Source organism: Solanum pennellii, chromosome 2, assembly GCF_001406875.1.
Source record: "Solanum pennellii chromosome 2, SPENNV200".
In the NCBI taxonomy this organism is placed as follows: domain Eukaryota; kingdom Viridiplantae; phylum Streptophyta; class Magnoliopsida; order Solanales; family Solanaceae; genus Solanum; species Solanum pennellii.
In genome coordinates, this window is record NC_028638.1 from 54,960,989 (window position 1) to 54,977,335 (window position 16,347).

Consider the following 16,347-nt stretch of genomic DNA (forward strand, 5'->3'; position numbering starts at 1 on the left):
TTGCTATATGTGAAAGTTGCCCATAATAATTTGCTTCCTATGGAGTTAATTTTCACCATACGTGGTTTGATTTGTTTTTTATTAAAACAGAAAATTGTTACTACTGAAAATATAAAATATAATATAACATAAAACAATTAGTTACCAAAAATTGACTATTAATATATTATTGCAGAGAATGAATTTTATGAAAAAAGATTCAATGTTTAAGTGCTACAATTGGGGAGAAAACGATTGTATACAAATTTCTTTTGAAAGAAATCACTGCGATTCAAGAATGATTATTTTAAAAAAAATAAAAATGAAATTGCTACTCGTGAAAGATTGAATTTTTTATCGTATTTCACGGTGTTAAAATTGAAAGGATCTGGCTGCGCAGCAGCGAGTTGTCCGTTTTGGTATTTTTTTTTAAAAAAAAAACAGTTGCCCTTTAAGCATTTTTTTCTTTTTAAAAAAAATTATCCTTTCGGCTCCAAACACTTCATATTTACATAAATTAGAAAAGATAACTTTCTTAGGTTTCACTTACTTTTTTCTGGCTAGTTATGCAATCTTCTATTCTTGAATGAATTTAACATCCTCAGATAAAAAAACAAATGCACTTTGCAAATATTGCCAGTACGAAATGATCAATTCAAAATTCCATATAAATAAGCTGAGTATTATTGATACTTAAAAAGGAAATATCAATAGTACAGAATTACTAATCTTATTCACGCATGACTCAAACATGTCCTAGACATTTTCTTGATACCAAAAATTTCTTCAGCCCCTGGTGTTGGCGTAATCCTTTGGTTCGTCATCGTCATCGTCATCCCTGTAGTTCCCTTCTGATGTTTCCTCTCCGAGATGTTCATTTACAGATTGAATTCCCTGATCTACACTAACCTGTTCTTGGCTTCCATTATATGATGCTTCAGATCTCCCACCAAATCCCGTGTTAGCGAAGCTATTATTGTTACTAGGAGCTCCACCAAAGTCATTCCCACTGTTGCCACCACCATAACCACCTGAGAAACTACTGCCTTGACCAGAATAATTGATGTTTGGAGTGCTGCTTCCGTAGTTGCCACCCTCAACAGGGGAACTGTTGTTCCCATAGCTGCTACTACCACCTCCATAGCTACCGTAGCCTCCAGCAGAACTGTGACCACTAGAAAATCCACCACTGTAATTGTTGGTTTGGTAACCTCCAGAACCTGCAAAATTTCTGCCTTCCCCACCATAGTTATAGCCACTACTGCTACCGTAGCCACCTCCTCCAGGAGAATTGTAGCCACCAGAAAATCCACCACCTCCACCTCCATAATTACTGGCTGCATAACCTCCACCATCTGCAAAGTTTCCACCTTCTCCACCATAGTTACCGCCACCATAGCCACCTCCAAAACCATCACGACGTTTTTCTGTGGCATAATTCACCTTTATCCGTCTTCCATGAAGATCCTGAAAAAGTTACAAAGCATAAATTACTTTAGAACCGTTACTAAAATAAAACCAAAATTGACCAGTGAGAGCTAAATTTGCTAGTAAATATCACATTGATCGCCCAACCCCAAGATGGAACTGGTAGGACGTTTGGTGGGACAGGTGCAACAGGTAAGCTATACAGATATTTAAGCGAGTGGAATTACAAGCGATAGGATTATCAAGAAGATTCCCACTCTCTACAAATAGTTTTACTCTGTAAAGTGATGACGATAATTACTTCATGAAATTGATTAAACAAACTAAAAGATGTCACTGTTCCATGCAGATACAAAGTGTCATATCGGTGAAATATTGTCCTCTGAACTATATGCATTACAAGTAAAGATGTCCTTTCCCTATGAAATCCATATTGGTCTGTTCAAGTTCTTCTTTTTCAGATACTGCTAAAAAAATCTGTGTAGCTTGTGTTCACAAGGATACCTTTCCAACTAGAAGTAACATCATACCTGGCCATCCATGGCCTGCATGGCACTTGTTGCTTCTTCACTTGATGGAAAACTAATAAAACCAAATCCTCTGGACCTCCCAGTTTCACGATCCAGAATAACTCTAGCTGCAAAGGGGGAGGAAATAGTTTATTCCAAAGTTGAGTTAAATAACACACAGCAAAAGAAGCTAGCCTCATAGAAACTGCACACAGATCTGTCTCATAGATCATTAGAATTTAGATCTTTCACCAAGAACTAAATTGATAAGGAAACATGTCCAATTCAGACCAAAGATGTCTTGTTTCATTAATAGGAGAAATGAATTTGAACTCCACTTAGTAACTAATTCAAAACAATAATTGTTTCTTCTACATATTCACTATGCCATGATGATTGGGAGTGCTAGCTTGTTTCTATTAGTAATCACCACAGACTTGATATTAGCTAATGCTGCAACTACACAGTGATTCATCCCTTTTAAATGAAATGCATAAACAGTAACCCAAGTACCTTCAATTACTTCACCATATTGAGAGAATGTCTCTTTCAGAGAACTTTCATCAGTGCCATACGAGAGACCTGCAGTAGACAATACACAATTATAGAGTAAACAAAAGAAGTGAACAAATATCAAGAGCTACACACACAAAAAAAAAGATCTTCTCACCCCCAACGAAAAGCTTAGACGAAGACATGCTTCTTATAGTCTGGAAAAGTGAACCATTTGAGGCAGAGAGTTCCAAGTTTGTGTTTTTGCCTACACCATGTCTAAGAATATTCCCAATTTTATTGACAAAAGCCATCTTTAAACCAACCTAGTAGACCAGGACAGTAAAGATTCAGTATCACACATTCAATGTAAAAATAAACAAATATTTTTGAAGGAAGTCATCAACAACAGGGCATAAATGAACGGATTTGGGATATGCAGTATGAATAATCAATAGATTTCGGTATTACAATGAGAATTCATCACAGTGTTGGTATGTCAACCATCAATCTGACTCCTTTACCCAAAAACCATTATAGCAATTGAGATCATGCAACAAATATCGAAAATGGTAAAACCCTAATCTTGAAAAAGCTGAAGAAAAAAATGCTACAAATTCTCAAATAAAAAAATCTGTAGAAACTTACCTTTGGTGGAATGATTGCAATGAAGAAGAACACTTGTCGTCTCGTTATACCCTAGAAGGGTTTTACAAGTCCATTAATATCTCAAAATAAATGTCGGCCTTGCGATTACAACTTGATCATTCTTGGCCGTTGGATCAATATGAGGCGGTCGTCAACACAACCTTCTCGTTTTTGATTTTTTTTTTTTCATTTACTTTTTTTTGTCCTTTAGCATTTATTTATTTATGTAATATCTTTTATTTTAAATTATCTTTTCACCATTTATTTATTATTAAATCTTATTTTAACGGCAAGTTTACAATCATTTCTTGATATTTTTTTTTTATTAAAAAGGGATCTTAAACATTATATTATGATACAGTTTGAACTCATAGCTTACTACCTTGTTATGCAATGTTGTATTTGTATGAATGTGGTGGTTGAAAACCATAATTATACAAAAATAAATGTGATAGAGCAAAAGGAGAAGAGCTAATTTCATTTATGGCCCAATGAATATGACAACAATCCAATCCACAGATGGAGTCTGATTTAAGGATGACTGTTTATATCAAACATAATTAAATCTGTGAACAAGATGATTCCATTTGTTAAAAAAGAATGTTGGCATGTTAATCAAGATTCAAGATTCAAGATATCAAATCTCCAAGCACAAGTAGCTTTTTCCAGGACCCAACTAGGCCTAGAGCTACTAACATTTTCCTGGTTTTGACCATGACAATGAAGTTAGCAGGAAAATTAAGTAACAAACAGCTAGCAAATAAGTACATGGCATTGACCTTTTTGCACATAACACCAAATTTCTACATTCAACAAGTTATGAATTCGTTTAGATTACAAAAATAGATATATCTAAATGTAAACTAGTATGATGATTGAGGATTAAGCCTGTGTGGAAGAAATCCCTGATTAGCATAGGAAGCTCACTTCCTGTGGGAACCATGTAAAGATCTTGGAGATCCCTCAAACAGATCCAAAAGGAAGCTCTCCAAATCGTCCGCAGTATACTTTATGTGCTTGTCGCTTATATGGTTGGTGTGTCTTCCAACAAATGTCCTGTATCCCTGGATAACCTTGAGTGATGTTGAGATTCGAAGATCTTCACGAAGTTGACTATCTGGGATAGACCATCCTGTCTGGCTCTTGTAGACATCCTCAAATGAGAGATAAAAGTTGTTTAGTCTATCCTTGAGAAGAGTTCTCGAGATAGAATTCGAGCCTGGATTATATAGCCCTTCATCTCTGAGGAAAGAGAGGATAGAGCTCCAAGTAGCTCTCTCATAGCTCATTGCATGATGTTGGAATTTCCAATTATGTTTTCGGATCCAACCATCACCTAGTAGTGTTCTTAGATTGGAATTCTTCACCTTTTCAGCCATGTAATGAATATTATTCATTAAGAAAAGGTGACCTAGTGACTCATCCTTGTATAACCTGGCCTTATCCTCAAGGTTGCATTCCAAGATTGAAGTGAAGGATCGAAAATGTTGAGCCAGCGGAGAAATGTAACTGCGTCTGTCTGTGTTTTCTTCTTCTCTATCAGGTGTCATGTCTGGTAAAATGGGCACTGATTCTTCCTTCTCATGGCCCTTCAGAAGCTCATCAAGTGTCTTGCTATAATCAATAAGAGTTTTCATGTAGTTCATGACATACCTCGTGAGATGGTGTATTCCCCCACCAGGAAAAGGGTTGGCTGATATGCTGGAAGCAACAGCATTTTCAAATTCCAGAAAGGTTGCCTTTGCACAATCACCCAAGCTTCTAAGAATGTCTTGGCACTCTCTTCTAACGCATAACCCCGCCTCATCAGAGTACATAGCATCAATATCTGGGATAAGATCTGCAAGCACCTCATACATGTCAAGAATCCGAATCAATTTCTCCGGTTGATGAGGGCCAATAGCTATGGCTTCACCAAAGTTCAGAAGCTGCAAGATTGAAGCTTTCGAGGCCTCAGCAAAGCAAACTGAACCAACTGCTTCCAGCTCACTAAAAATCTGATCACTTAGCCATTTTTCACTGGCAAGATAAATGCGCACAAAGATCTTCATAGCCCGTATCCACCTCCTGATTTTGGAGTTCAACGAGTTCCATTCCATCTTCAATACATCCTCGATGCTCAACTTCTCTACTTCAAGAATGAAGAGGCAATCATCCAAGCCATCTTTTCTGACATTGATAAATGCTTGAGAACATTCCCGGCCATAATTTGAATCAAACATCAAATTGGCAATGCATCTTAGGTCAGGAATAACATCTGGATGCACCAGTTCAATGATGTACTCCCCTGAACTCCTACTCATGCTATCTCTATGAACCACATCCTCAATCGAGTCATCCCCAAACGACACAATCGAGCCATCATCCAACGTATCGTCTTCACTGGAGCGAAAAGACATATGCTCCGGCTCAAAAGGCTGCCTGTTGTGAACAAGCAAATGCGTGAACTCCTCCTCAAGACGATTCATTGCTGTTTGCAGAAGATCAGTAGCCCTACGCAGAAGCTCATCTTCTTTACTACCTTTAACCAAGTTCAAACTCTCCAATCTCTCAATCAATTTTCGACCTTGATCCACATACCTCAAATACTCATAAGCTTCTTCCTGGCCACAATCCCATATCATTGACTTACCCACCTCCCAGTTCATGACCTTACTCTGCACTAAATTAAGCTCCTCCTCCAGCTCAATAAGCTGCTCCTCAGTTTCACCAGCTCCCTCATCTTCGGGTTCACTCACTCTAGTTATAGAAGACAATTGGGAACCTAGATCAGCTAAAATTTTCCTAGCATCATCCGTTAAAGTCCTATTTGACCCCAACGCTTTCACAATGTTCTGTGCAGCAGCTATTAGGTTTTCTTCTTCTTCCATTAGGGGGACTGAAGATTCACAGTCTCCCATATAAATTCAAGAACCAAGAAACTAGCTCAAGCTTAATTCTAAACAGGTAAAGACTGCAACTTTTTAACTTCTACGAAATACCCAAGAAATTACAATCAAGAAAGAACTTCACCAAGAAATATTATCTGTCACCTGCAAAGATCAACTACTGTAAGAGTTAACCCAAACCCCTTTTGAGGGCAATCTTAAAAAAAAAAAAAAAAGAGGCGGCTGGGTATAAGATAAGAAGACAAAAGCAGCAAACTTTAGGTTAACTAAAGTAGGAGATTTGAGGATGAAGAAAACACTGGTCAGAAGTAGAAGCAAGAAACAGAGGAAAGTGAAAATGCACAAACCTCAAAGCTCAAATCTTGACTATGCAGAAAGAGAACAAATCAGCAAACAAGATCCATATCTGAAGCTGAGAGGAACTGACCCTTTTTTAACAGAGTGGCAATGATCAGACAAAGAATGAAAAGAAAAAGGATGTTTTCTCGGAGAAATGAAGCTCAAAATTAGTGCAGAAAATGTTGGGCTTTGTGGAGGCTTGTGAGCCGGCCCGACCCATTACTGAAACCCTAGGTTAACTATTTGGTTTTCCTATAAATATGATCCTTGTATTTGTAATTCAAAATAGTAGCACAAGTGAAATAAAAATCCTCCTGTTACAGTCGTGGAGTAGGGAAACCGAACCACGTTAAATTCTTGTGTGTCCCGTTTGTGTTCCGTTTCTCTTTTCTCTAGATTATTTGTGTGTGTTGTGTGTTTAATTCCCAACAGAAAACCGACCATCCAAAAGTATATGTGAGTTGCTGCTTCTTATGGGACTAATAAGCGGCTTTCCTTTTCTTTTCTTTTTGTAATGAATTGAATAGCTTTGGCCTTCGAGAATGGCCAGTGCCAGTTTGACCTTCAGTCTTCGAGAAATATCTTGGCAACTTTTACCTATCGTTAAAGTTTCATGTTGGTTGTTTAGTTTGATTTGGAATAAAATTTAAAAAAAAAATTAATTTTATGATTGTAAATTAAAGTTATTTTAAATGTATTAAAATATTTTTTAATTTTGTGGCCTTAAACATAAAGTTAAAATTAAAAATTTGTCAAAAAAAGAAAGGTATCATTCTTTTTGAAACAGACTAAAATAGAAATGAGGTCATTCTTTTTTAAACGGAAAGAGTAGCATATTATGAAAATATAAATTCTTAATAAGTTTCTAATTATATTAATTTCTTTAAAATTAAAAAAATTGAATACAATAATTGAAGCTTAGATAAATTAAATATCGTTTCAAATTAATATGTAGCTCGAATATATTAAAGACTAGCTTAGATATATTGAATTCTGCTTGGATACATTAAAATATAGCTCGAATACAATAAAAACTAGCTCGAATACATTAAATATTGAATTGAATACATTAATATGCTGCTCGATATATTAAAGAAATAAAGAATTTTAAAGATTTTTAAAAGTAAATAGAGAATAATAGAAATAAGTGAAACAAAATGTCTGTATTTCTATAATTTGTCCAAATATTAATAAAAAAAAATTAATTAATTTATTCATCCAATATTTTTTGAAAATTTTAGAGATAAATATAAATATTTTAAAAAATATATTAATTGCAAGGATAATCTAAGAAAGTAATCTGACCCTTGCGTGTAAAACTTTTTATTTACAAAAATTTACTCAATTACCAGTAAAATATTTAATACGCCACCGCTCACGTTGTAGGAGATAATAATGGTCATCGAGTTGAAAAATAAAAAAAATGTTTTTTTAGTTAGTTACAACTTAAGTACATACAATATATTAAAATATTGCGATCTTGAATATGGTGTGTTATTCCAATAAAATGGCACAAATGATTTTGTTGCATTTTATGATTTTTTTTTTTAAAAAAATATGCCTATTTTTATATGCAAGATTTTTATTTTTACACATAAATCATCTAAAAATGTTATTTTCTCCTTTAGGATAAAACATCTCATTTTTTTTACAAAATTATTTGACTGTGATAATATTAATATATATAATACCAATATTTTTAGTGAAATCTTACTAAGTGTGACTCGAAGAAGGTAGATTATACGCAGATCTTATCACTACGTAATGGGATAGAGAGATTGATTTCAAAAGATTCACAACTCAAGTTCATCTAACTTAAATAAAAGAAGGTAAAAACCTAGCAGTTAATAAGAAAAACAATGTAAAGTCTACTCGAAACAATAATAATAACGAAACAGTATGACACTAAAAACACAGTAGACAATATGTGTCAAGAACTACAAAGACACAACAGAATAATGAAGTTTAAAAATAAGCTTCAACAATCAATAAACTTATTTTTTAAATTTTTTTTATCAAGGTTGATAACTTAAATTCATGATGAATCTTGGGATAAATGCTAAACAAATTAAAATGGAGTAACATTTTGGCTTTTAATGTTGGAAAATGGACAGATGGAAAATAAGGTGATCAATTTGAAAATCACAACTTTCATTGTTGACAAAGCATAAAAAGGAAGAAAAGTCTCAAGACCAATTTTCCAATACTGACTTGTTACCCAACTTATCTATTCTAAAATAATTGAGATTTCATAATTTGTAAAAATAAATTAATTTTCTTTCATCTTACAAGTCAAAAACTTTAGATCATGTAAAGTTTGTCAATTTGGTTACAATTTCGAATATTTAACTAACTTGGAACTTTGTACTTTAATAATTTTTTGCTAAAGGAAGTGTTTAACTTTTATTATATGCAAGACTCATGTTATGTATTATTTTATTTATATATAGAGAATTGAAATTATAAGGGTTTTGCCAATATTATCCACTTAACATGTTAAATTCCTATAATATTGGTATTATTTTAATATAATAAGATAAATTAACTATCTATTGGTGTGAAAAAAAGTAATTGAAATTTATGTTATGGCATATATCAAGGAAGGTGTTTGGGTGATAACAATCTTAATGTTTTAAATTAGATCAAATGGATGGTAAAAAAATTTAAAATAGTTATAAGAAGTCAAGTTGGTTGGTTTAAAAAATTTATTAAGCATTTAATGTGTCAGTAGAAACAAAGGTTCTTTTTTTCATCGAGAATCAATCATTTTATTCCATAAAATATGATTATTTTTTTATTTATTTTTCATCGAATCAGTAATTATTTATTAAAAGACATTCATCCAATTAATTATTTTGATATAAAGTATAGTACAAATAATTATTATGATAATAATAACCCCCACGTTGTTGGTCCAAAAAAAGATTAGATGAAGGACGACATAAATGTTGATCAATTCTGTCCTATTCCCTAATTAGTTAAAATGTCTCTTTCGTTTAATTAAAAAAAATACAATAAAGATCTCCACGTTTCCACGATCCAATTCGACCAATTAAACACTAAAATTCTTCTTCCCTTTTTTATTTTCTTCTCATGGATTGCATATATTTTACAATCTTTTTTTTATACTATAGTTTGATTCAGAAATTTTAAAAGTACCTCTTTGATAATCACAATAATAGTAATGATGAATTACTAGCATAAAAGTATTAAAACAAAACAAAAATAATTAATTGTGGTAAAGTAGAGATTAAATTAGGGGTTTAAAGGAAAGTCAACAAGGAACATAGAATTTTGGTAGAAGTTCCATTAGCACAAAAGTAGGCACTGAAATAGTCATGTGCTTTGACTTTTCAAATTCAAATTCCTAATTTGAAGACCCAACATAAACAATTTTGTTTTAATAATAATTCATTACCATAATTTTTGCGCCTTGTTCATACAAATTATTTGTTTGGTTGTTTAAATTTCAACCTAAATTAATTTGATATTTAAAATTCAAAAAATAAAAAAAATTCTTGGTGTCAATATTGTATGAAAAAAAGAAGATTTTAATAGTATCCATTATTTGTGTCAATATTGTATTACCTCCGTCTTATTTTCTACGTCATTTTTCGAATTTCAAGATTCAAACAAGTCTATTTTGACAGTAAATTTTTCATAGATCTTATAAACATTTTGAATTATCAATTATTGTGACTCATAGTACTTTTTACGTAGTTTATAAATATATAAATTTCATTTAAAAAATTAAAAATTTTATATATAAATTTCTGATCAAACTTAAATTGTTTGATTCTTAAAATATAAAAGACGTCGTATGAATTGGAACAGAGAGAAGAGAAAGCATGAATCAAACAATTTAAGAGATAGAATTTGCAATTTAAGATATTTTATATTGCGTCTGATTAAACTAACTTTATCCATCTCATTATCTAGCGGAGAAACGGAGGTAGAATTTATGTTAGTGGCCTAAAAAAAAGGACCATTTGTGTAAATATTCTAATTTACAATGGGTCCACATTGTGATGAATATACAAAGAAGTTCTATTACGGCCAAATGTAGCTGAAGACCCAAATTCAATACTGTTTTTATAGTTTGAATTTGAGTTATTAAGAGATTATTTATTATTCTATATATAAATAATTTATAATAAATAAAAACAATAAAGTAAAATTATATTTTTATTTTATTGCTTATTAAAAAGAATATATCAAATCGAATAGAAACAAATAAAAGAGGAATGAAGAGAATTCAACCCCTTTTTATTGAAATACGAAATATAAAGAACATTCATTTTCCTAAAACACGTGAGGTAGAATTCAAACCACACCTACCTAATATTGTTACAACAAATTGATACCTTTTTTTTTCCCCAAACCCAAAGTCCTATTGTAATCTCCCTTTTTCCCATCAATTATCTTTTAAAAGTTGAAACAATTCTTTTCTTTCAACTTGGCACTCTTTAATTCTTAGCCTAAGAGTAGAAACAATTGACATTTTTGAAGCATACATAATAATAATAGTATAATTTATAATGTCACAACAATCATGACTTGGGAAGTGGCTCTCCTTTTAAAAATGATCTAAATAGTTGATAAGCTGCCCTTGGCTTGAATAATGGCACTTCATGACCTGCCCCTCTCACTGTTGCAAATGTTAGACCTTTGTATACCTCTGTCCAGCCCCCAACCTTACAATAACCATAACATAATAATTAAGTTGTTAATCAATATAAGTGATTATGGAAAACTAGAATTCGGTTTTTTTTTTTTATATTACTGACCTGTTTTTTGACATACCAAGGGTACCATGGAGTTGTGGTAGATAACTTGAGCTGTGCTAGGGAATACCTTGTCGCGGTAACGGGTACAACTGAGTCAACATCACCACTGCAAAACAAAAAAAATGATCAAATTGAGTTGCCCTGGAATTTTGGGAAAATGTTTTCAACTCAATGTCACATACCTGAAAACCCAAATTCTCAATCCAGCAGCAATTAGTTCCTGGTAGATTGGGAGAATCGAGTCATCTGTATCGTTCCAGTTTCGATTCAATGTCTCACTGTGAACATATAGGTGCAAGATCAATCAGTTGTAAGATCAATCAACATAGTGGGAGTTTGGAAAACAAATTATTTACCTGCAGGCTGTCCATTTATAAGGAATTCCTGTTGTATTCGCGTGCATAGCTTTCTGCACATCAGGTCTGTTGTAGTAAATTTCTGCATACTTCTCCGTGCAAGGATCATAACCTGATAGCTGCTTAAACATCTAATTGATGGAAATCCGAAAAATCTCTTTAGTATACATTATACCACTATTAGTACCTTGTAGATGTTACAAAATGTTGCATTTCTCATGTTGTGTTACACATATGTACCTTGTAAGGTCGGTGGGGTAAACTCATGGTCTGTCTAGTTGAAGTGCTACCATCAGAATTGTTACAAGGAGGAGCATAAATATTGTACTGATCGATGTTCCCAAATTCTTGATCCATCGCGTAGTAGTACAATGACTCACACTCATTTGATTCTTTATGGCGCTTGAAATCACAAGTGTTCACCAATTGGTTGTATGTCTTATCAGAGATCATAGCATGGCTCCACCAATATGTCACAGTTCCTAAGTTGTCATAGTAGTTATCTGTCACAGCATTTCCCACCTGCATTTTGATAAACATCGAAAATTTATCTCAAACAAGTTTCGAGATGTTATTTCAATTAATAATACTCCAATATGTAGACATTGAGAGATTACCATGAATCCTTTGAGGTTGATTGGGTTCTTAGAGTTGGCATTGTAATGAACTATTTCTCTGGCTAACTGAGGGACATAATGACCAGCATAGCTCTCCCCTGTGATGTAGACTTCACGATTTCTGTAGCGTGGGAACCGATTCATCCAGTGGATAAGGAACTGAAGTGAGTCCTTAGCTGATAAAAATACACAAAAGAGTCATCATCTTATTCAAATTAATCATGTATATACCCATATGAATTAATCACTTAACTACAATAAATTAACAAAGTTAGTGCAAAAAGCAGGTGCGGATAAGGTTTTTCCAAATCGATAGGATTAGACAGAACAGAGTACTAATATGATCAAGCACTCAAGTCGCATAATATTTTTCAACGATTAAGTCAAATCAATTACTTGGAGAAGATTTTTGTTTCAGTGGCGAATATTTAGATGTTTGATTGATTGAATAGTACTATAGTGGTGATAGTAAAATTGACTCCAGATAGCAACATGTAAGGTAGCTAACAATTGCAGCATTGACTCCAAAAATCATAGAGTAGGCCACATTGCAATTGAGTGCTAAAATGCACTTTCTCATGTGCTCCTAAAATGGTCACTTTTGACACAATTGATTACACAGAGGAAAAGTCATCAGCAAGCATGCCACCATCACTTCAGGTTTATACTAGATTAGTAGTTATTAGAGAATAAGCAAGCAAATATGATTAATTTGTTTTACTAACATGTTCCATCCGTTCAAGTTTAAATGGATTGCATTATGATCTAGTCGTAACCATTGACTTGATTAACGTAACTGGTTGGATAGACTTATAGCTTATGACTTATAAGCAAAAAGCGGCTATTGCATATAAGTTTATAAGTTAGAAATACTAACTTGTAATTTTTCAGCTTAAAAACACTTCTGAATTTCCACAAACTCTACAAAAAATGATTAAACGCTATTTAAACATAAAATCACTTAAAATAAGTCCATCCAAACAGGGAAAAAGAGAGAAGGTCGGGTCACACATTGAGCGAATTGTGTTATGATATATTAACTAACCCATTTAAATCCAAAAACCTTGTTCATTTGTCACGTTTACTCAGAGGCAGGTATGCATCCATCACTTTCATGTTTACTACATTAGGAGTTAGAATAAGCACCCCAAATATGACTACAAATCGATGGTCAATCAGTCTTCAGATTTGAGACATTTCTAAGCTAAGAAAAATAATAATTGAATTAGCAACAAGATAAAAGAGAGGGCTTAATCTAAGTCAACAATATGTTCGTACCAGTGCGAATATCCCCTGTGTCAAGGAGATCTGAGGACCTATTGCTGTAGGAAAATCCAACTCCTGCTGGAGTTTCAAGGAATAGTAAATTTGCCAATTTGTTCCATGAAAACTTGTTCAAATACAGTCCCGAAGCCGTCTTGTTTATCCTGAATGGCCCTATTTCTTCAGATGCACCATAGGCCACTGAAGAGCATCCTGGACCTGTTTTTCCCAATATAAATACTCAGTTTTTTACACAATCCGCACAATATTATCTATAACAAGTTATATTATCCAGTTTTTTCAATATATCATGTTTATTACAAAGCAGAGACGCAACTAAAATTTAAAACTTATGAGTTCAAGTTTCTCGTTGTTCCAAGCTTTTGGTGCTCTAAAGTAATTATTTTTTAGTAACTCAGTTGGTTAGCTACATTAACAGAATTCAAATGTAGAATGAATTAAATATTGAGAACTTTAAAGTTTAAAGACGTCACATGTACATCTTGAATTCACCTATGGTTAAAATTTTTATCAGTGTGTCAGCCCAGAAATCTGAAGTAGTAGCAGAAATTACTAGGACTATAAAAATACAAGGGGTCCCCGCAGAAGAGTGTGTCTAGCTCCTTTATCACATACAGTTGAGATGAGCACATGCATCTAATAATGAACAATATGGTCAAGAAATTAAAACCTCATTTATAAGAAAATGACGACAGATCTCAAACAGTGCTAAGTTTAGTTGGCTACAATTTAATGTTATCAACATAATTCACGGTAAAGAATCTTTCCTATTCTCATTTGAAGACACCTTATTTCTGAGGTCAGGGTCAGGGGTGCAACGGAACTCCTTTGTTGAAATATTACTATATAATGATGAAAATTAGGGTACAAAATATTACTATTATCTTTTTTGCATATAAAAAAATAGTTCAAATCCATTACTTTAAGTATCCTTGCCTTAAAAGATTGAAAAAGTTATACATGAGATGGGGACGTCTTTATAAGGCTAGTATAATCTTTTTTTTGGGATGTGAATACGTACAATACATAATTTTACAAGTAGCAGAGAGTATGACTCATTTTACTCGATGTTGGACCCACAAATTCTGTACCAGATGTCCAACATTAGGCGTGAAATATATGTTAACGAATTAAAAAGGCTCACATGGATGACCTCACTTAAGGCTTGGTAATCCTTCTTCCTTCAGGCTAAATTTTGGAGGCGTGAGGCTCAATACTTTACACTTTAAAGATAAAAATTATATTACTTTGTGAATCCAACCCCCTTATTTAAATCATTGGCTTCGTCATTATGATCCAACCTATGTACTGTGCGAAGAGCATCATGACCATAACAATGCATCACGCAGTTCAGAATTCAATAGTTTTGAGAGGCAATGGTTGAACTTATGAAATTTAAAATTTGAATATGTTTTTAAGGAGGCAGTTAGGTAGCTGACATGGGGAAGGTGGTTGCGGAAGCGTAATTGGTGTGGGCATCTATGTTAGACCAGTCTGGGTTGAAAAATTAAATGAGGAGTGTATTTTAAAAGGAGTTGGTTGTAACAGCATTGATTTTCACTGCGTGCAAATATTAATGTGAAGAGAGAGAGAGAGAAATAGCAACTGGCAAAGGTAATGTCTTATCTGTTCATGGATATTGAACCATATCAGTCGACAGTTTAGTCATGACTAAACTAAACGGCCCCCCCTTTCCCAGTACTCAACTATCAATACCTAAGCTAAAAACCCTCAATAATTAACCGACAAAATGACTTTTAAATGCACAACACATAATGTATGTATGAGTCAAAACACATAATCAATGACGAGTGAGACTTTTTTCTCATTTCAGTTTCGTATTAGAGTCCAACTAAATTGAATAATCGTTTTTTTAAACAGAAACATATAGTTATAAGAAATAGAAACCTTTTCTTTAAGTTCTCCTTTTTAGTTACAGGAAAAAGAAGAAAAGGAAGGATGAATAGAACAGTAACCAGAAGTTCACGTAATCATAATTAGTGTTCCATTTCCCGAAGAAGTTATGTATGTGTCAGACATTAGACCTTGAGGATGCGGGGCGTATGCGCCAAAAATAGTTATTATCTCCTCCATTTTTACTTTTTCATTAAAATTAACGATCGATCGTACGCCAAAAAATGAAATATAACAAGTAAAATCAAATATAGAAAAAATAGAAAGGAACTTTTCACGTAGAAATTTAAGAGAGATCTGACCTCCATTAAGCCAAATAACCAAAGGCTTAGAAAGTGGTTCATCAATAGCTTCAGTAAGCCAGTAAAATAGAGCTCTTCCAGCAAATTGATTGACAGTGACATACCCTGAGTACTGATGGAACGAAACTTTGGGTTGTCCAGGCAGCGATATTATTCTATCAGCGTCTTCTTCATCCTGATGTTTGTTTAAATTTGCAGCACTCACACATACAATTGTTGCTAAAATCAAAAGCAAAGCTAATTTTCGCTTGGCCATATTATTGTTGTTGGGAAACAGAAAGAAATTTGCTATTTGTGTGTGAATAGCAATGAGTTGATGATATAGGTCATCAAGGGCGGGAGTGTAATGTTAATGGCCGCTGAGCCTCCAATAAATAGGAGAGAGAAATTAGTAGAGCAACTATTGCATGAGTTAATGATATAGACGCGTTCGTCATTTGCTTCTGCTCCGTTTAATTTCTGTTTACTGACACACACGCACTTAATATACATAATTCCTTTCCTTTTTTATTTCTCTCTCATATTTAACTTTTTATTTTCTCAATTTTAGATTAAAATATTAGGTATTTTTAATATATAAAATAAAAACTTTTTTATGCTTTTAAAAAAATTATTTAATTAATTGGTTGATCAAAGATATTTTCACTAGAAAAATGAGAACAAAATAAATTACTTAATTAACAATTGGAGTTTAATGTCTTCTCCCTTATACAATCGACGCCCCAACCCAATCTTCCACCACCTCAGGTCCTGATAATAATATTTTGTTAGATGACATATAAATAATTAAGAAATTATGTATTT

The 16,347-nt window shown here is 33.2% G+C and overlaps 3 protein-coding genes across 5 annotated transcripts; all 3 read right to left on the reverse strand.

Moving 5' to 3' along the window:
• Positions 1-612: 612 nt before the first annotated feature.
• Positions 613-3,199, reverse strand: LOC107009702 (glycine-rich RNA-binding protein 3, mitochondrial-like). 2 transcript variants are annotated; one of them, XM_015209052.2, is made up of 5 exons: positions 3,057-3,199; positions 2,587-2,734; positions 2,430-2,498; positions 1,938-2,044; positions 613-1,446 (listed from the first exon to the last, which is right to left on the reverse strand). In XM_015209052.2, exons 2-5 carry the CDS (start codon positions 2,720-2,722, stop codon positions 766-768), a joined length of 993 nt encoding a protein of 330 aa, XP_015064538.1. In that variant the 5' UTR covers positions 2,723-2,734; positions 3,057-3,199; the 3' UTR covers positions 613-765. The 2 variants fall into 2 exon arrangements, with proteins under 2 accessions (XP_015064538.1, XP_015064539.1); XM_015209053.2 differs by lacking the exon at positions 3,057-3,199 and adding an exon at positions 2,880-3,030.
• Positions 3,200-3,667: 468 nt separating this feature from the next.
• Positions 3,668-6,462, reverse strand: LOC107009679 (exocyst complex component EXO70E2). Of its 2 annotated transcripts, none has more exons than XM_015209020.2 (2): positions 6,292-6,462; positions 3,668-6,088 (listed from the first exon to the last, which is right to left on the reverse strand). In XM_015209020.2, exon 2 carries the CDS (start codon positions 5,954-5,956, stop codon positions 3,980-3,982), a length of 1,977 nt encoding a protein of 658 aa, XP_015064506.1. In that variant the 5' UTR covers positions 5,957-6,088; positions 6,292-6,462; the 3' UTR covers positions 3,668-3,979. The 2 variants fall into 2 exon arrangements, with proteins under 2 accessions (XP_015064506.1, XP_015064507.1); XM_015209021.2 differs by having other exon boundaries at positions 3,668-6,101.
• A 4,047-nt stretch (positions 6,463-10,509) lies between these two features.
• LOC107009688 (serine carboxypeptidase-like 25) lies at positions 10,510-15,959 on the reverse strand. Its single transcript, XM_015209032.2, has 8 exons — positions 15,544-15,959; positions 13,322-13,525; positions 12,044-12,219; positions 11,667-11,948; positions 11,427-11,557; positions 11,253-11,348; positions 11,071-11,176; positions 10,510-10,977 (listed from the first exon to the last, which is right to left on the reverse strand). The coding sequence occupies exons 1-8, from the start codon at positions 15,797-15,799 to the stop codon at positions 10,834-10,836; spliced, it is 1,395 nt and encodes a 464-aa protein (XP_015064518.1). The 5' UTR covers positions 15,800-15,959; the 3' UTR covers positions 10,510-10,833.
• Between the last annotated feature and the right edge of the window lie 388 nt (positions 15,960-16,347).